This window comes from Lingula anatina, chromosome 6, assembly GCF_051362555.1.
Source record: "Lingula anatina isolate TDL-2025a chromosome 6, LinAna3.0, whole genome shotgun sequence".
Taxonomy (NCBI): Eukaryota; Metazoa; Brachiopoda; class Lingulata; order Lingulida; family Lingulidae; genus Lingula; species Lingula anatina.
The window spans coordinates 526,424-547,226 of NC_141772.1; the positions used below are offsets into that span (position 1 = coordinate 526,424).

A 20,803-nucleotide genomic window follows, 5' to 3' on the forward strand; every position below is an offset into this window, starting at 1 on the left:
CAAAACTGGCAGAGATAGGTCCATAGTTACTATTGAAGTTGAATAGGAAGTCATATACTGGCAATCTAAATGTGACCTTAAAATTGACCTTTGACCTACTTTTCACCATGAACTGAACTTTGCAAATTTTGCCTCCCTTTTATCTCCAAAACTGGCAGAGATAGGTCCATAGTTTCTATTGAACTTGAATATGAAGTCATATACTGGCAAGCTAAATGTGACCTTAAAATTGACCTTTGACCTACTTTTCACCATGAACTGAACTTTGGAAATTTTGCTTCCCTTTTATCTCCAAAACTGGCAGAGATAGGTCCATAGTTACTATTGAAGTTGAATAGGAAGTCATATACTGGCAATCTAAATGTGACCTTAAAATTGACCTTTGACCTACTTTTCACCATGAACTGAACTTTGCAAATTTTGCCTCCCTTTTATCTCCAAAACTGGCAGAGATAGGTCCATAGTTTCTATTGAACTTGAATATGAAGTCATATACTGGCAAGCTAAATGTGACCTTAAAATTGACCTTTGACCTACTTTTCACCATGAACTGAACTTTGGAAATTTTGCTTCTCTTTTATCTCCAAAACTGGCAGAGATAGGTCCATAGTTACTATTGAAGTTGAATAGGAAGTCATATACTGGCAATCTAAATGTGACCTTAAAATTGACCTTTGACCTACTTTTCACCATGAACTGAACTCTGCTAATTTCTTTCTCTTTTAACTCCAAACCTGGCAGAGATAGGTCCATAGTTACTATTGAAGTTGAATAGGAAGTCATATACTGGCAATCTAAATGTGACCTTGAAATTGACCTTTGACCTACCATACGATGAACTTAACTTTGATTGTACTATTGAAGTTGAATAGGAAGTCATATACTGGCAATCTTACTGTGACCTTGAAATTGACCTTTGACCTACTTTTCACCATAAATTGAACTTTGCAAATTTTGCTTTCCTTTTATCTCCAAAACTGGCAGAGATAGGTCCATAGTTACTATTGAAGTTGAATTAGAAGTCATATACTAAATGTGACCTTGAAATTGACCTTTGACCTACTTTTCATCATGAACTGAACTTTGCAAATTTTGCTTCCCTTTTATCTCCAAAGTTACGCTGTATCAAAAAGTACATTTTGGTGGTTAAAGCAAAATGTGCAGTACGGTAATGGATAATAAATTTTGAACTCCGGAAAAATAAAACATAAGGATTGGCAAAGCAGGCAACCTGTGGTCAAAAATGACATTATTTCATCAAATTTGAACATCTGGAACTTCAGAGCACCTCCCATTTCAAGAGTTTTGACCAAAATGACCTTTTCTTTATTTTAATTAATTTTTTCCGTAGGAAATTTATGGCACATTATGGTAACTCCAAAATTATAACATTTAGTCCCTTATATCTCCAAAACTGGCAGAGATAAGTCCATAGTTACTATTGAAGTTGAATAGGAAGTCATGTACTGGCAATCTTACTGTGACCTTGAAATTGACCTTTGACCTACTGTTCACCATGAACTGAACTTTGCAAAATTTGCTTCCATTTTATCTCCAAAGTTACGCTGTATCAAAAAACACATTTTGGTGGTTAAAGCAAAATGTGCAGTACGGTAATGGATAATAAATTTTGAACTCCGGAAAAATAAAACGTAAGGCTTGGCAAAGCAGGCAACTTGTGGTCAAAAATGACATTATTTCATCAAATTTGAACATCTGGAACTTCAGAGCACCTTCCATTTCAAGAATTTTGACCAAAATGACCTTTTCTTTTTTTAAATTAATTTTTTCTGTAGGAAATTTATGGCACATTATGGGAACTCCAAAATTATAACATTTAGGCTTCGTTCACATGCAATGTCTATTTTCTAAATTCTATTTTCTATTCGCAGGTTGTGATCATGGTCTGTTCCCTGAATATCCCGCGGAGTAATTACTGGCAGCGCGAGCCAGTTACTATAAGTTACTTTAAGTAACAGGCTCGCGCTGCCAGTAATTACACGGCGGGATATTCAGGGCATAGACTGTGATCATAAGATAGCGCGAATAGAAAATAGATTTTTAGAAAATAGACATTCCATGTGAACGAAGCCTTAGTCCCTTATATCTCCAAAACTGGCAGAGATAGGTCCATAGTTACTATTGAAGTTGAATAGGAAGTCATATACTGGCAACCTTACTGTGACCTTGAAATTGACCTTTGACCTACTTTTCACCATGAACTGAACTTTGGAAATTTTGCTTCCCTTTTATCTCCAAAACTGGCAGAGATAGGTCCATAGTTACTATTGAAGTTGAATAGGAAGTCATATACTGGCAATCTAAATGTGACTCTAAAATTGACCTTTGACCTACTTTTCACCATGAACTGAACTTTGCAAATTTTGCTTCCCTTTTATCTTCAAAGTTACGCTGTATCAAAAAGTACATATTGGTGGTTAAAGCAAAATGTGCAGTACAGTAATGGATAATAAATTTTGAACTCCGGAATAAGGCTTGGCAAAGCAGACAACTTGTGGTCAAAAATGACATTATTTCATCAAATTAGAACATCTGGAACTTCAGAGCACCTCCCATTTCAAGAATTTTGACCAAAATGACCTTTTCTTTATTTTAATTAATTATTTCTGTAGGAAATTTATGGCACATTATGGTAACTCCAAAATTATAACATTTAGTCTCTCATATCTCCAAAACTGGCAGAGATAGGTCCATAGTTACTTTTGAACTTGAATAGGAAGTCATATACTAGCAATCTAAGTGTGACCTTGAAATTGACCTTTGACCTACTTATAATCATGAACTGAACTCTGCTAATTTCTTTCTCTTTTAACTCCAAACCTGGCAGAGATAGGTCCATAGTTACTATTGAAGTTGAATAGGAAGTCAGATACTGGCAATTTACTGTGACCTTGAAATTGACCTTTGACCTACCATACGATGAACTTAACTTTGATTGTACCATTTTAAGTTATATATATTTTTTGCGTATTTTGAAAATTCTTGTTGATTGCATTTTTATAGCTTGTCAAGCATAAGACTGGTGGCTGTGTCCCTTATTTTGTGTATGTGGGGGTCTATACAAATGCGCTTGCTCCAGCTGGTGGTACAATATTCGGAGGCGGTATCGCCTCTCTGATCCTCTAGTTTAAACCAGATCTATCTGGTATGTTATCTGCCTCAATAAAAATTGTACAATCCTTAGGGTTAAAAACTTTTTGTGAGGTATATTCTGGGGCGAGCTGAAGTTTCAGATTAATGCCAATCTGAAGTTATACATAAAACTAAGTTAAATTAACATCATGTCATTCTGTGAAGTTATAACATATTATTTTTCTCCTTTACACAGAGCACAGTATCAACAGTTTATCTCTGCCAAGCAGTGCGTCAGACAGTAGCTCTCCCAGCACACGGAGCACCAGCAGCACTGGACTGAACTCTCTGCAAACCTTTAACCCTCATCCTAATAAACTAGCCAATCACAATGGGGTCCGAGACAGGTCACCAAGCCCAGTGGCCATGATTCATCAGCCACCGCAGTGGTTTAACGCCAGCTCCCTGCCTCACACCAGATCAACAGCAGATAGTTATCACTGCTCCAAGTCACCCACAGACAATCCAGGTATTTTTATCATTTGAATGACATTTTCTAAGCCATTACAATTGTTTATTGTCTTTGTTTATAGACGAATAACATTTTTCAAAATGTAGCAGTAAAGTTACTAGTTGAGATTAATAGAACACAGATAGGTCTGATTTAAAGAAAATAGTTTGCTCTCACTGGAAAAGCACCCTGTATTTTAATTATTTTAATTTTTATTTTGTAATTTGGAATTATATTGAATTAAACCTTGCCTCCTTGCCACAGTACTCATGTGTCCCTGGACATAATTCTCACACCACATCTTTATATTTGTGTTCAATTTCAGAGTCCCCTGCCCCCCACACTGCCTCCTTGCCACAGTACTCATGTGTCCCTGGACATAATTCTCACACCACATCTCACACATTGCCAATACCATATGAAGGTAATGCATTTATTTATTTGTTTATAATTTTAAAAATGCTCTGTTAACATTATGATTATGTGAGGTCGTCATTATTTCGTAACTTAACTGTTGACTTTGGTAGTATTTAGACAGATTTTTTTATACCTATGATGCTTGAATTGATAAAAGTTTAGTATTTATGTAAATAATGTGAATTGTTCCAGATCTGTATCCAGACTCTGAGGTTCATCCCAATCATCACTCATCCAGTGCCAGTTCTCCAAAGTCACCAAGTCACCATACCAGTAGTAATAGTAGTAGTCATCCTCAGCTCAGCCATCTCAGCTCACATCATAATATAGACTCTGGGGACATCCCCAGTGAAAACAATCACAATCACAGACACTTTGATAGTGCTGAACGCCGCCATCGCGGAAGACAAGCGCCTCCTATAGGGGGCAGGTCACAACACAGACAACATGGCGGAAGGACTTTAAGTTCTCCATCTCAACAACACCATAGACACTTATATGTGAATCCAATGGATGAAACGTTAGAAACAGCAGGGAGCATTCCAGAGGTCGGTTTGAAATCACCTTCTTCAAAACAAAAGGTGGCGCTGCCTCACAGGACAGGAGATGACAGAGTTTAGCAAACAGAGTTGTGTATGTTAAGTTCTGGAGAGGAATGCACAGTGGAAAGATGACTGGATTTATTCTTTTGAGAAATAAGTTCACAATGTGATCACAGCTATGGCAGCCATGCTGCTTAACTGTTCACTTAACATTATGCAAATCAAGAAACCCATTTCTTTGCCAAATCTCACAATTGTATAGTTATTATTATATCTTACTACTTATTAAAGTGAATTGGTTGTTTTTCTCTTTTTTTTTACCCATACAAAGTAAGGGTAAGTGGTATTACTGTAGTGCATTTCTGTTTCATGTGTTCTTTCTTCACACTTTGTGTGTGTAAGTGTATAGTGATGAATTAACTTGACAAGGTTATGTAAATATTGTACAGGTATTCCTTGTATATTATGTACAGTGTATGAATCATGCAATATAATTTTTTGTTGGTGGGAGCTAAATTTGATCTTCTAAAAGATACTATATAAGGATGTATGGTGGATGTGGCATTTCTATGAAGTAGGTCAAAAATTACCTTAGTTGTATTGTTTCATATCATGATATGTTGCATCACAAAATCCTAAGACACCAATATTTTGATTTGGCTTTGGGGGATAAAAGTTGGCATTGTTTAGCCAATTGTATAGCATAATACTTTATCTGGTACAACTTGTTGAATACTTGTTATTTATGTTATGACCAAGGTTACAAGATCTAGACATTTCTTTAATTTCCCTATTAATCACTACAATCTATGATGTAATAGATTTGTCTACCATCTAATGTGTGCGTGCGTGTTTGTGTGTGTGCGTGTGTTTGTATGGCACATGATTGCTCATATTAAACCAGTCAAACCAAAGTATTGCTCAAAGATTCAAGAATCCATAACTTCCTAAAGTTGATGCAGTTTTTCTTGTTTCGTAGAAAGCAAATTTATAGCTGGGATGTCTCGAACTGAAAATAGTTATATGGGAAACACTAATCCTCAGAGAATCTAATCTCATGACATGAGAAGTGTTTCACTTCTTATCTCTTAATATACCACATCCTGCAAAGTGGAGAAGTTAATTGGGAAGTAATTTTTTTTTTGGAAACGGACCTAGTCATATTTGACATAAACTGCACTGACATTTGATTGAGTTTTTGAGCCATCTCTTGTTCCCAATATTTGTATCCTAATTAAGAAACAGTTCACAAACCAAGATCAGAGCTACCTCAGCCATTGTAGAACAAATAAAAAAGTGAATTTGAGAAATAGATCATGTATCGTGATTTTTTTTTTAATTTGGGGGCCTCTTGATGCAACTTTTGGTGTTTAACTGACATATTTTCTAAAATCTGCACATTTTCATAGATCAGTATTATTACCAGGCTTTATTTATTAGGGTATGTTGCCATGGATACTATGAAAACACTGGTTGTCATGGATACATGGTAAACAGCACAGTCAAACTGTCCCTGTACCAGAGGTAGTGGTATCATGTTGTTCCCAAGTTGTAGTATGAAACAAATATCTCTGTTTGTAGTGGATGAATTCTTTGTTATACAATACATAGCACAGATGGAGTGGACTAGATGTATGTACTGGGAAATATAGAAGTAGAAGGAAATTATGTCAAGTTTAGGATTCATAAATTTATGAGGAAGTCTAATGCCATCTACCATGTGTTAAAAATTGATCTTGAAATATAAAGAATGTTAGATTTATGTCAGCATGTCTTGTATACATTTTGGCCAGTTGAATGAAAGTCTCAAATAATAACATTTGATAAGTTCACTTAGGAGCAGAAACATTTTGTAAACATATTTGGTAGATAACATTTTTGGTTTTAAAATGTACATTATTTAAAGAGCACGTCAGCTTAATTTTAGGGCTGATTTTCCTCTAGATTTTGTTTGGCGGTGGTCATTAACCATCATCTATCAATGTTGTCTGTCCTAAGGTGAGATAGATCTGGTTACTGGTCATAAAGTCAAGGCATGCAGCACCCAGGTTCCTCTTTCTTGCAGCTCCATTCAGGTGCTAAAAACCCTTTGATAGTTGCTCAAATGCCGATATCAAGTCTTGCCATGAGGGGTTTGAACTGCAAGAATTGGTCACAACTATATATACAGGTTATATAGAGCTGGCTTTGTTTGTTCTAGAAAATGGATCAAGTGAAGTAGTATTGGTTAGATTTTAGGAAAGTGTGTAAAAAAAGTCCACTCCATCTGCTGTGTGAAGGTTTGGATTATGCTGTGCTAAGATGTTAACTTGTCTGTCCTTGAAATTATTTTGTAAAAAAACTAATTTTTGAAGCCTGTTTGGTTATTTATTTATTTATTTATTTTGAATTCCCAAACAAAAGACAGTTTAGATGTCTTAAATGCTTTTATTTCCATAAGACTAGGTAAGTTAATGTACATGATGTCTATGGATAAGACGCAATTAATATACATTTTATCATTATTTACCCAAAGTCATAAGTAGACTGGGATTTTTATACATCATATTTGATCAACATGTATTCAGAATGGTGACAACTTAGCAAGAGCATGTCTACAGTTTTCTGTTCATCACTTTTGTTACTGGTCCACGTGTCCACTTGGTTGGTATTTATTTGAAGTCACGGATACCACTTGACCAGTGTTCTCCCCACAGGATTTGTACAGCAAGAAAATAAAGGATTTAATAAATAATTTAAACTATACAAACTGACTTGAGTTTTTTTTTTTTTTATTTTTTTTTTCGTGGTAAATTCCATGCATGTTCCAGTTTTCTTAAAGTAAAAATTTACTTGAAGGGCTCATTCCCAATGAAACTACCAGTCCATGTTGTTCAAACAACTTGTTGGGGACTGTCACTGAATGAAATCAATTTAACAGATTAACATGTCTCCTTATTATGCTGTTAACAATGCAAAGACACCATAAAGAATGCTTCCAGTCAGGGCGTAATTAACACGGCGTCTGGGATTTTTATGTATAGGACTAGATTTGGTTGGGGCCTTTGACATATAAGATCAAAACTGAATGATGCTCTGCTGTCACCTTGATAGGTAAGAAAACGGTTGTCATAAATTGCAACATGATTTAAAAGTTGGGTGCATAAACTTTTAAAACCACATAAAACAATCTTAGAGTGCATACTGTTCTATCATAAAAAAATATCATTAAAATTTGTAAAAGTATTCACAACGTATGTCGTTAAATCCCCATAGAGTCAGTCGGGTCAAGTTGCTGCTCATGACGTCACACACTACCCCCGCCTGCTGTAAAAAAAATAAAACAGAGGGGTAAGGTAACAGACTTGTTATTTATTAATTTAAAAAGGATAAAAACCGATATTCGGTTAAGACCAGTTTAACAGTATTTTTGATACACGGTACCCAGACAGTACTTTATAATTACTTTTTATGAAGTGTCAACCACCTTGGAAAGTCACATCCGCATACTGTAAATATATTTTTAATTCTGATCGTAAAAAAAAATAGTCATGCCCACTTTTGTATAGTTCCTGTTCCTCCATGTGTTGTTGATCTATTGAATAACATACAAAAACAATTGAGACTTTACAAAGCACATCAACGCTTATTGGTTTATTAAGAATTTTATTTTTAAAAACTTATCAATTGATGAATATCATGTTTTCTGATGCCGCCTGAAATGAAGTGAGTGCGGAGTAATACAAATCTGCCTAGAGACGATAAACATTGATGCAACACTCAACGTTTAGCAATAATTAAATAGAGAAAAGCAGAAAATATATTAACAGTTAACTAGAGAGCTGTTACAGACTGTTATTTACTTCAGTTACGGCACCGAGTCCACACAGAAAGCACCTGTACGTCTTAGAACTGAAAGAGAAGGTACTGCCACTGACATAATAACAGTGAGTACTACAGGCTAGTGAAAGTTGAAACTGAAAGTACCTGTTTATTTTATAATGTTTCTTTTGAACTCTCACAACACTTTTAAATCTTAGTACAAGCTTCTGAAACAAGCAGGTACCGCGTCGCGGGTTCTGGGATAGTGGAAATGGACTCATGATATTGATTTAGCAAAGAGAATTTGAGAATTTCACTTCCTTGTTGCCGCCATTTTTAAGGTGACGGTATTGTTACGTAAACAAGCATGTCAATAAGCACCCACACAGCGGAGTTATTTTCAGCTTATCATTTTGATAAGTGTACCTTCTCCAAGTGTAAGGAGTTCATCTTGTTGAGAGATTGTCTTAGACACTGCCCCATATGGTGGTCTACCTGCACGTGTGTGTTGGGGGGGGCGGGGGGGGGGGGGCGTCCAATTTATTTAAAAAAAATCTCAATGCTGTAACTTTCAGGTGTAGATATGAATTTATATAAGAATGTTTTTGTTAAGTTTCTAAGAGTTGTATTTTTTCCCAAAGAAGCATAAAAAATCTCAATTAAAAAATTCATTAGTCTGTATGATACATATTTCATCTGAGGCAATACTTTGTTACTGACTGACTGATCTGATAAAAACATTTTTATTTATGTTTAGGTAGATAATTAAAAAATTATTCAGGCATGGATAGGTTTACACGTAAAATAACATTCTTATAACTGACAAATCTTTTTTTTTGTTGTTGTTGTTGTTGTTTAATTGGTTGCCTTTTATATTTGGGTGGTCATTGCAAAAATTGGCACAGTGGATCTAGGATATCTGAAATGACTTTTTTTTCTGTTTAGTGTCTTTTCAACACCTAAAGAGTTGAACCTCTCCTATAGAAAGCATTTCCTGTGGGCTCCTATAAAATTTCCATTTACAAATACATGTATAGCAGGCCTGTAGCCAGCAATTTCAGAGGGGGGGGGGGGGGGGGGGGTGTTCATTTTCTGAAAAAGTGGACCTTTACCATAAAATCCTCAAGTAAATAGATCAAATTTTACCTAGAGTGGACCTTTTCCCAGCAAAAAGGGTGGTTCTTTTGAACCCCCCGAACCCCCCTGGCTATATATGGGCCTGTATATAGGAAGCCAAGATCTTGTGGGAAATCATCAATTGAAAAGGGATTCCTGATTTTACCTAGTTAATACAACCCATGTAAAATGTATGAAAGAAGTAGTTCTTGTCTTTGATATTATCAAAGTTTTATCTTAAATATTTTTAGAATTTACAAATGTTCCTCCTTTAATTCCTATGGAATATTTTTTTATTATTATTAGATTGGCTGATTTTCTTTCTGATACATACTGTCTTAACACTGGGACAGGAAGAGTTCTTAGAAAAAAAATGTCAAGAAATCATTCTGTTATCAAATCTTTATTATTATTTATTATTAGGCTACCAGGCAAATACAATTTGAAAATTTCAACAATATGACCCAAACTGTACTCAATGTAAAGTACTAAGCTTAAGTTTGATATAGCCATGTTTGTTTTAAGGTGTATATTATTTCATATTTCAGGTACCCAAGACCTCCAGCAGCAGAAATGTTGGTAATAGCTGGTGTCTGACTTCACCTATCTTAATAGATATCCAGAACTAACAGACTGAAGGTATGTCATCATGTATGAACTGATATATTGCCTAATTAAATTTTATTTTATGTAACCTTTAATATTAAATACATTTAATTTGCTCTAAGTACAATTTTTATGTTAACCACCCCAAATCCTGATCATAAACTTTTGTGATGCAAATGAATATATTATAATTTATAACATTAATTTGAGAAATTTAAAAAGAAAGTCATTCATGAACGCTATCCATCCAGCTTTTCATCAGTCTTTTCCTTATTATTTTTTTCAGATAACTCATATTTTGTCCAAATGCACATTTAATCCACATAAGGTAATAGAGTTACTGCCTACTCAACAAAAATTGTATATCAAGTTAAAATGCTTGAAATACATGATTTACCAGAGTACTTATAAATGTAAACATGCCTTTTGTCAAGTGAAACCACATGGAAATAATTTTATTGTGGAATTTTTTGCCACAAAATACCATATATAATTATGTTGTGCATAGCTGATTAATTCAAACAAAAGAAGTGCATGTCACACTTTTTGTATCATATTATATTTTATTTCTTTCACACAAAGACAGCAAAACAGTAGACCTATGACTTAGTTATGTATTTTAAGATAAGGTACCTGTCATCAGAGGGAAGTAAAGATAAAATGTTTTATTTTGCCAACAAAACCCCAATACTGTGCATGACTCATTTTTAACAAAATTAAAATTTTGCTACCAATTTATCTTTTTTCAATTTCAGACAAAGAAAAGACAACAAAAGACATGTATGCACAGTAATGGAGGAAGTCAAAGAACATTTAGCACATTTTCCAAGTGACCATATATAACATAAAGCAGTGACATTTCTTCCTACTGCTCTATTCTTGAAACATGTCTTACAGACAAGTAACAGCAGGTAGAGAGAGACTTGATCTCTTACATGTGCTACAGTTGTCTCCACAGTCCAAGACACCAGACACTGTGCTGGAGTGGACTAAGCTTCATATAAGCCATGCTGGTATAGACAACCTACCAGATTCCATTGACAGGTGTAAAAATGTTAAGGAGTTGAATGCAGCAAGCAACAGGTTATCTTCTTTACCACAGTCCATATCCAAACTGCCACATCTCACAGTGTTGGAACTATCCCACAATGCCTTCACTACATTCCCCATAGCACTGTGTGGCTTGACTAACCTAGAGGTGCTGCACCTGGATAACAACCAGCTATCTGACATACCAGTGGATATCACCAAGATGAAGGGGCTTAGGATATTCTGGCTTCATAACAATGCCTTCACTACAATCCCCATAGCACTGTGTGACTTGACTAACCTAGAGGTGCTGTACCTGTCATACAACCAGCTATCTGACATACCAGTGGATATCACCAGGATGAAGGGGCTTAGAGAATTTCACCTTAGTGACAATGCCTTCACTATATTCCCCATAGCACTGTGTGGCTTGACTAACCTAGAGTTGCTGTACCTGGATAACAACCAGCTATCTGACATATCAGTGGATATCACCAGGATGAAGGGACTTGGCATATTCTACCTCAATAACAATGCCTTCACTACATTCCCCATAGCACTGTGTGGCTTGACTAACCTAGAGTTGCTGTACCTGGATAACAACCAGCTATCTGACATATCAGTGGATATCAGCAGGTTGACTGAACTTAAGATTCTTACCCTGAATAACAATAACATCACCCACCTACCACCTCAGATAAAGAATATGAAAAGTCTAACAGACATAGATGTGAAAGGTAATCCTCTGGTACAACCACCTATACATACTGCCGACAGGGGACTAGATGCTGTTAAGAGGTACTTTGAGGCATTAGCTGACACCAAGGCAATTCAGTCAAGTAGAGTACAGATCAACTTTCTTGGTGAAACAGAAGCAGGAAAAACTAGCATTTCACGTACATTACAACTTGGACAGTCAACCCTCACAACGAAGGCAGACAGGACAAGAGTGGTGGAGCAGGGAACATGGGAGTCTGACCAAGACATTGCCTTCAATATCAATGACTTTGGTGGACATGATGTCTATAAAATAGGTCATCCCATTTTTATCTCCACTAGGGGCTTGGTTTTTATCACTTTCAATCTGTCTAAATATGATCCAGAAAAGGAGGGTCATTATCAGCTGCACATTGGAGCCTGGATTGACAAGGTGCAAGCACAGATGCCAGGGATACAAATAGCTCTACTTGGAACTCACCTTGATGAGGTTGCAACCCCACATGCAGTAACAAAATGCTCCTCAATAACCAGGCAGCTTGAAGACCATGCAAGTGAAAAAAAAAAGTGGTATCAAGCACAAAAGGAGACGTGTGAGAACAAAATAAAAGAAATACCTGAAGCCCAAGCGTCTCTCCGCCAGGCCTACCAAAGCAAAGCAGCTCATTTGCAGACCTTGTATGGGCAGATAAAACCCATCTATGAGCATATTTTTACAGTGAGTTCAAAAACCCTTAAAGGAGTTCAGGAGTTGAGAGACTATCTACTTTCTTTTGCCAGGACAAGTGCTGAAGTTTTGCCAGAGATGTGGGTGGAAGCAGCCAAGAATATCTGCACCAAGAAAATTGAAGGCCCTGAGAACACACTTGGCTGGGAGGTGATTGATGACCTCATTCTGCAAAATGCACCAACATCATGGAAAGAGAAGCACACACAGGAAGAAAAAAAGAAAACAATTTGTGACATCTTAAGTTTCCTAGCTCACCGTGGAGACATAATATGGTTTGATAAAAGCCCTTCACTGATGAAAGTTGTTTTCCACAAGCAAGAGGTTATTGTGAATGTTCTCAAGGCAGTCCTCACACATGATCAAGGTGAAGTATCACAAAAGCTTCAAAAGTCCATGAAGATTACAAGAAGGAAAACACCCAAAATAGAAGAAGACATCTTTAACAGAGGAATTGTTTCTAAACAAGCTATGAGCTGCCTATGTGAGCCTTTCAAATTGTCAACTACTGAAATTGATGTCATGACAGAAATGATGCTGAAACTGGAGCTGTGCTATCAAGTCCAGGAAGATGAATCCCTTCCATCCAATACCTCATTCCACTTTCCATGGCTCCTCACTGAAGAAAGGCAACCTGAGCTAGACACCAAATGGCCCAGCAAGGTTCCCCCAGACACCACACAACTTACCCTGCAGGTTCTCTTTCCATACAAATGTCCAGATGGCTTATATGAGAAATTTTCTGTTCGTCAGCATAAACATCTTGGACTCATGAAGACCATGCGAATGGACTGGAAGGATGGAGTGTATGCAGAACTTGAGGGATGCAAAATGCAGCTGACACGGGGGGAAAATCCTGATCCAGTTAGCCAAGATCCAGACTGGGTTATCAGTATTGCTGTCCGTGGATCACATCTCTCAGACATGTGGCGTGTTCTCATGCGAGGTCACAGTGACCTCATGGCCATCATTGAAGAGGATTGGCCTGGGGTGTCATATGACAAGTATCTTGTGTGTCCCCACTGTGTGAGTGAGGACAGTGAGCACTCAACTCTCTTCCCTGGAGAGATACTTGACCAAACCATTGCAACAACTTCCAAACCAAGACAGGTGCCATGTGTCAATACTGGTGTCTCCATTCCTGCAGACCTAGTCTACCCACCTAGCTGGCAGGAAGGTAAGTACGATACTATAATAACATTACCACAGCACTTCTCTAGTTTCTCTTTTTTACGTACATATCTTTTCTGAAAAAATGTTGTCAAACTGCTCTCACCTGAACATGACATCAAAAAAATTCACTAAAGAGAAGAATCTGATTTTGTTAAGCACAGCGTTTTGTTAAAATAGCATTGATTTCTGTTACTTAGTATTTTTGTAAAAATGTTCACATATTATTTCCATGCACTTAGTAAACATGTTCTTACAGCAGTGTGGATATTTTCTTGTAAATATTTTGTATTTTTATACACTTGTCTCTGCTTATGTGTCAAAGCCTTGTTATTAATTATCAACTACAATTACTGTTTTTCATAATGATTACAGGAATTTTTTTCATATGTGATTAATTTTAAAAAACAGTTAAATTGTTTTCAGTTCTGCATGAAAAACAATCAAGGCTTTGTGAAAAAATCACAGAACCCTGTCTCAAGGACATGTTAAATGAGTTCCTCCAAGAAGGCATCATCACATACCGTGAAGCTGAAATGGTGAGAGCAGAACCTCCTGAACACCATGACCAAACCTCAACTACCAGGGTGGTATGTCCAGAGAAAACTGCTGTCTTCCTTGACATTCTCAAAACCAGAGGAGATGAGGCATTTGATTTATTAAAGAAATGTCTCACTGAAAATGGACAAAGTGAGCTTGCTTCCCTCCTTAAATAAACTAAGTGGTCAACAAAACTGACTGACTTTCTGCAGCAACCGTGCTACAAATTTAATTGTATTTTCAGAAATTCTTTGATATTATCAAATATTTAGGCCTTACATCTCAGTTTATAAAAGCTTTTAGAAATGGAAAAACAAACAATGAATCTTGGTCAGTTAGACTAAAGAACTGTTACTGCAGTGACCTTTATCCATCCATAGACAGTAAGCCATGAATGAGAAAGGGGACATCCCAGTTACTAAGGTTGGGGAGACCACTGTCCTGGAATGCCTGGCTGCAGGGAGCCTCAAACCCAAACTGACCTGGCTCAAGAACGATAAACCACTGGGGGTGACAGAACGCCATTTCCTTACAGCCAATGACCAGTTACTGGTCATTGTCCAGACACGGCCAGAGGATGCCGGGAGGTATACGTGTGAGATGTCCAACACTCTGGGGATGGAAAGAGGGACGTCCCAGCTAACTGTTATCAATTTGGAGTCCCCCTCACGTGGAAACAATGGCGGTGGATTGGATGACGAGTCCACAACGACAGGGATTATAATAATAGCTGTGGTGTGCTGCGTGGTGGGAACGTCCTTGGTCTGGGTGATCATTATTTATCAGACCAGGAAGAGGAGTGAGACATACAGCAGTACACCTACAGGTGAGAACATGTGATATGATATTCCTTTATTGTTTTATTAGATGAAGATGTCTGTTCAGTTCTTTATCAGTATTGGATGGATAGGGGGGTGAAAAATATCTCACAGTGGGATGCTGCTTGAGGAAGTTGGAGAGCTACTAAAAACTTGTCATTGAGAAAGTCTGAATGCACTATATTTCATTAAATGAAACTTCCTTTATATAAAGTTATAATAATACAAAAACAGCTATAAGTTTTTATTACCACTGCAATATTTCAGTGTCACACAAAAACGTGGCTTTAGGTGTGCTAATACTGATGGAAAAACGGAATATTGTAATTTTGAATGCATAACACAGCTGATGATTTTTTTTTCTGCTGGATCCTTAATAAAATATTATAACTTTTACAGATGAGACAACTTTACCTGGTGACTTGACACCATATAATCCATCAGATGAGGAACGGGAAAGCTCAAAGTCAGACCAGTTCCTGGAGTATCAGGGACATGTGTTACCCATGTTCCAGTCACACCCCCGGTACGCCAAGGCGGAGTGTGGGCGCTCGGCAGCCATCTTTCCAAGTGATGTGGAGGATGACGATCTAAAACAGTCAGTGCCGCTGACTTGTGATGAACACCAGCCGGCTGCAGAGTCAGGTTTGTACTGAGACAATTTAAAAGATTTTTTAACCTATTTTTACATTTTTAAGATTGGTTAAAAATTGTGAAGACAATTTAAACCAAATGTATCTGATATTTTATCTGCCTCAATAAGGACCATTCAAGCTTTAGGGTTAGAAACCTCATGTGAGGTATATTCTGGGGCGAGCCGAAATTACAAATTGATACCTGTCTTAAATAGAAAAAAATTGAATAGAAAAAGTAACTTTCATGTTATCCTGTGAAGATATAAAATATTATTTTTTCTGTTTTCCACAGAGCACAGTATCAACAGTTTATCTCTGCCAAGCAGTGCGTCAGACAGTAGCTCTCCCAGCACACGGAGCACCAGCAGCACTGGACTGAACTCTCTGCAAACCTTTAACCCTCATCCTAAACTAGCCAATCACAATGGGGTCCGAGACAGGTCACCAAGCCCAGTGGCCATGATTCATCAGCCACCGCAGTGGTTTAACGCCAGCTCCCTGCCTCACACCAGATCAACAGCAGATAGTTATCACTGCTCCAAGTCACCCACAGACAATCCAGGTATTTTTAGCATTTGGATGACATTTTCTAAGCCATTACAATTGTTTATTGTCTTTGTTTATAGATAAATAACATTTTTCAAAATGTAGCAATAGAGTTACTAGTTGAGATTAATAGAACACAGATAGGTCTGATTTAAGGAAAATAGTTTGTTCTTACTGGAAAAACACCCTGCATTTTAATTATTATAATTATTATTTTGTAATTTGGAATTATATTGAATTAAACCTTTCCTCCTTGCCACAGTACTCGTGTGTCCCTGGACATAATTCTCACACCACATCTTAATATTTGTGTTCAATTTCAGAGTCCCCTGTCCCCCACACTGCCTCCTTGCCACAGTACTCATGTGTCCCTGGACATAATTCTCACACCACATCTCACACATTGCCAATACCATATGAAGGTAATGCATTTATTTATTTGTTTATAATTTTAAAAATGCTCAGTTAACATTATGATTATGTGAGGTCGTCATTATTTCGTAACTTAACTGTTGACTTTGGTAGTATTTAGACAGATTTTTTTATACCTATGATGCTTGAATTGATAAAAGTTTAGTATTTATGTAAATAATGTGAATCGTTCCAGATCTGTATCCAGACTCTGAGGTTCATCCCAATCATCACTCATCCAGTGCCAGTTCTCCAAAGTCACCAAGTCACCATACCAGTAGTAATAGTAGTAGTCATCCTCAGCTCAGCCATCTCAGCTCACATCATAATATAGACTCTGGGGACATCCCCAGTGAAAACAATCACAATCACAGACACTTTGATAGTGCTGAACGCCGCCATCGCGGAAGACAAGCGCCTCCTATAGGGGGCAGGTCACAACACAGACAACATGGCGGAAGGACTTTAAGTTCTCCATCTCAACAACACCATAGACACTTGTATGTGAATCCAATGGATGAAACGTTAGAAACAGCAGGGAGCATTCCAGAGGTTGGTTTGAAATCACCTTCTTCAAAACAAAAGGTGGCGCTGCCTCACAGGACAGAAGATGACAGAGTTTAGTAAACAGAGTTGTGTATGTTAAGTTCTGGAGAGGAATGCACAGTGGAAAGATGACTGGATTTATTCTTTTGAGAAATAAGTTCACAATGTGATCACAGCTATGGCAGCCATGCTGCTTAACTGTTCACTTAACATTATGCAAATCAAGAAACCCATTTCTTTGCCAAATCTCACAATTGTATAGTTATTATTATATCTTACTACTTATTAAAGTGAATTGGTTGTTTTTCTCTTTTTTTTTTACCCATACAAAGTAAGGGTAAGTGGTATTACTGTAGTGCATTTCTGTTTCATGTGTTCTTTCTTCACACTTTGTGTGTGTAAGTGTATAGTGATGAATTAACTTGACAAGGTTATGTAAATATTGTACAGGTATTCCTTGTATATTATGTACAGTGTATGAATCATGCAATATAATTTTTTGTTGGTGGGAGCTAAATTTGATCTTCTTAAAGATACTATATAAGGATGTATGGTGGATGTGGCATTTCTATGAAGTAGGTCAAAAATTACCTTAGTTGTATTGTTTCATATCATGATATGTTGCATCACAAAATCCTAAGACACCAATATTTTGATTTGGCTTTGGGGGATAAAAGTTGGCATTGTTTAGCCAATTGTATAGCATAATACTTTATCTGGTACAACTTGTTGAATACTTGTTATTTATGTTATGACCAAGGTTACAAGATCTAGACATTTCTTTAATTTCCCTATTAATCACTACAATCTATGACATGTAATAGATTTGTCTACCATCTAATGTGTGCGTTCAGTTCAGGAGTACAAGAAGTTCAAACAGATGTGCGAGTTATACTTTGATGGTCCACTAAAGAACAAATCTAAGACTGAAAAGATTGCGTACCTCCAGATATGGGCTGGAGAGACTGGACGAGACCTAGTAAGCACATGGAACTTGACTGGGGATGAATCTAAGGAATTAAAAACCTACTTTGACAAATTTGAAGAATTTGTTAAGCCTAAAAGCAATTTTAGACTAGCCAGATTTAAGCTGAGGACCCTTACGCAAGGTAACGGGGAAACTGTAGATCAATTCTTGAAGAGAATTCGTTCTCTGGTCAGCGAGTGCAAGTATACCCAACCAGATGAACAAATACTTGACACGCTCATTTTTGGATGCAAATCAGCCCGCACGCAGTCCAAATTACTGGAACTGGGTGAAACTTTGTCATTGGACAAGGCGATCGACATTGCAAGAACTCAGGAAGCAACCTCGCAGCAACTCACAGACATCAATCGAGACGCCCAGGTCCATGCAGTCAAGCACAACAAACCGTTTCGCCCTAAACCTACATTTAAAGGGACACATAAGAAGAGAGAAACTTCTACCATGGCCTCAAAGTGCCACCCCACAATGGAAAATCAGTGCAATAACTGTGGATCAAAACATGATCATAGTAAAAGAGAGCTGTGCCCAGCATACGGGTCCACATGCTTTAGCTGTGGGAAACTTAACCACTGGAGAAAGTGCTGCCGCTCCGAGCACAAGCAGTCCACAATTCATCGTGGAAACAGGCCACACAGACACGCCGTCACTCCCAAGCAGCAAATGCATAGAGTGCATGCCTGCAGCGAAGACGACTGTGAGCCACAAGAGAGCAACGAGCTATATTTTAGCCCAATATACGTGGGCAGCATTGAAAGCAAGCGTGCTTTCATTAACCTGAAAATCAGCTCTGAGCAAAATAGTATCACTTTTCCGTGCAAAGTTGATACTGGTGCCGATGGAAACCTAATCACGAAGAAAGACTATGCCAAATTATGCCCTAATAATACCAATTTGAAACCGTCTGGCGTCAAAATTGTAGCCTTTGGTGGTCAACGCATACCTCATTATGGATCATGCACCTTGACACTGACGTATGGAGGTTCAAATACTGAGCATGAATTTCACGTTGTCGAAACCAATGGGCCGACTATCCTAGGCATAGACACCTGCCAGAAACTAGGCTTAGTTACACTTAACTATGCTGTTGATCTGGAGGACATACAGCACTCCAATGCTAACAATGCACTTCTGGAACAGTACCCCGACTGTTTCCAAGGCATTGGCTGTTTTAAAGGGGAATACCACATTACCCTTGATCCCTCGGTGCCACCAGTGGTGCATCCACCACGCCGTGTACCAGAAGCGTTACGTGAGCCTCTCAAAACGGAGCTCGAGTCTCTTGAAAAGAAAGGCATCATCGCTAAAGTAGAGGAGCCAACAGACTGGGTCAATTCGTTAGTCTGTGTCACAAAGGCTGATGGCAGCATACGCCTGTGCTTAGACCCAAAAGATCTAAATGCCGCGATAAAAAGGCCACATCATCGAATCCCAAGCTTTGACGAAATTTTACCAAGGCTTAGCGGAGCCCGCTATTTCTCAATTCTGGATGCTCGTAGTGGTTACTGGAACATTAAACTTGACCATGAGAGTTCACTGTACACCACTTTCAATTCACCTCACGGTCGATACCGTTTCCTACGACTTCCATTTGGCCTTGTATGCGCCCAAGATGTTTTCCAGAAAAAGGTAGATGAAGCCTTCGGAGACCTAGACGGAATTACAGGAATCATTGACGACATCGTTGTCCATGGGAAAACCAAAGAGGAGCACGACAGGAATTTGCATCTCCTCATGGATCGTGCCAGAAAAATAGGCATCCGTTTCAATCCAGATAAAATGCGCATCAGATGCAGCGAAATTCCATTCTTTGGAAACATACTCAGTTCGGAGGGTCTACAACCTGACCCGAAGAAAGTGGAATCCATCCACAGCATGGATCCGTCCAGCAACCTTGCCGATCTTCAAACGTTTCTTGGCCTCACCCAGTACCTCAGCAGGTTCATACCCAACCTGGCTTCCATTTCAGCAGTACTGTGGGACTTAACTAAGAGCAAGAATGAGTTCGTTTGGAGCCCAGAGCATCAGGCTGCAGTAGAGAAAATCAAATCTGTCATCACCTCACCAGAAACATTGCAATATTTTGACAGTAGCAAACCTGTAACGATTCAGGTTGACGCGTCGCAGCGCGGCCTCGGCGCCACTTTGATGCAGAACAATCGCCCTGTCGAATACAGGAGCAAATTACTAACAGAAACCGAGACGCGGTATTCAAACATAGAGCGTGAAATGCTTGCAGTTGTACATGGATTAGAGAAGTTCCATTACTACGCTTATGGCCGTAAAGTCACTGTTGAAAGTGATCATAAGCCTCTCCAATCCATATTCCAGAAACATGTGAACAATGCACCTCCCAGAATCGCAAGGATGATGTTGCGCATTCAGAAATATGATGTAACAATCAAATATGTGCCAGGAAAGAACATTCCAATCGCTGATGCTCTTTCCAGATTGTCAAAATGCGAAGGTGACACCATTCAAGGTGTAGATGTCACAGTGCATGAGATCGACATGCAGCTGAATGCAAGCCCCACCAGACTAAAGCAGATCCGAGAAGAAACGTCCAAGGATGAGACGCTTCACTCTCTTCGAA

The 20,803-nt window shown here is 38.0% G+C and overlaps 3 protein-coding genes across 6 annotated transcripts in view; all 3 read left to right on the plus strand.

Annotated features, from left to right (window-relative positions):
* The window catches only part of LOC106169476 (uncharacterized), a 38,860-nt gene extending 32,985 nt beyond the window's left edge, over positions 1 to 5,875 (plus strand). The window contains exons 18-20 of one of the 3 annotated variants that reach the window (XM_087014821.1): positions 3,350 to 3,622; positions 3,930 to 4,028; positions 4,214 to 5,875. In XM_087014821.1, coding sequence (XP_086870947.1) covers positions 3,350 to 3,622; positions 3,930 to 4,028; positions 4,214 to 4,641 — 800 coding nt within the window. In that variant the 3' untranslated portion in view covers positions 4,642 to 5,875. Of the gene's footprint in view, positions 1 to 3,349; positions 3,623 to 3,868; positions 3,903 to 3,929; positions 4,029 to 4,213 lie in introns of those variants that run through there. The other 2 variants (XM_087014822.1, XM_087014823.1) reach the window with 2 other exon arrangements.
* Positions 5,876 to 8,299: 2,424 nt separating this feature from the next.
* LOC106178283 (malignant fibrous histiocytoma-amplified sequence 1 homolog) lies at positions 8,300 to 14,445 on the plus strand. Its single transcript, XM_087015934.1, has 5 exons — positions 8,300 to 8,489; positions 10,029 to 10,119; positions 10,373 to 10,414; positions 10,842 to 13,736; positions 14,156 to 14,445. The coding sequence occupies exons 4-5, from the start codon at positions 10,973 to 10,975 to the stop codon at positions 14,443 to 14,445; spliced, it is 3,054 nt and encodes a 1,017-aa protein (XP_086872060.1). The 5' UTR covers positions 8,300 to 8,489; positions 10,029 to 10,119; positions 10,373 to 10,414; positions 10,842 to 10,972.
* A 214-nt stretch (positions 14,446 to 14,659) lies between these two features.
* LOC147760951 (uncharacterized) lies at positions 14,660 to 17,894 on the plus strand. 2 transcript variants are annotated; one of them, XM_087015941.1, is made up of 5 exons: positions 14,660 to 15,095; positions 15,487 to 15,732; positions 16,015 to 16,284; positions 16,592 to 16,690; positions 16,876 to 17,894. In XM_087015941.1, exons 1-5 carry the CDS (start codon positions 14,660 to 14,662, stop codon positions 17,301 to 17,303), a joined length of 1,479 nt encoding a protein of 492 aa, XP_086872067.1. In that variant the 3' UTR covers positions 17,304 to 17,894. The 2 variants fall into 2 exon arrangements, with proteins under 2 accessions (XP_086872067.1, XP_086872068.1); XM_087015942.1 differs by lacking the exon at positions 16,592 to 16,690.
* The last annotated feature ends 2,909 nt before the right edge of the window (positions 17,895 to 20,803 follow it).

Bases quoted from the DNA above. Each gene is read 5' to 3' on its own strand.
- LOC106178283 (XM_087015934.1), top strand. From the start codon at position 10,973: ATGTCTTACAGACAAGTAACAGCAGGTAGAGAGAGACTTGATCTCTTA. The intron at 13,737-14,155 runs GTAAGTACGATA...AATTGTTTTCAG, and splicing joins CCCACCTAGCTGGCAGGAAG to TTCTGCATGAAAAACAATCA.
- LOC147760951 (XM_087015941.1), top strand. From the start codon at position 14,660: ATGAATGAGAAAGGGGACATCCCAGTTACTAAGGTTGGGGAGACCACT. The intron at 16,285-16,591 runs GTATTTTTAGCA...GTTCAATTTCAG, and splicing joins GTCACCCACAGACAATCCAG to AGTCCCCTGTCCCCCACACT. The intron at 16,691-16,875 runs GTAATGCATTTA...GAATCGTTCCAG, and splicing joins ATTGCCAATACCATATGAAG to ATCTGTATCCAGACTCTGAG.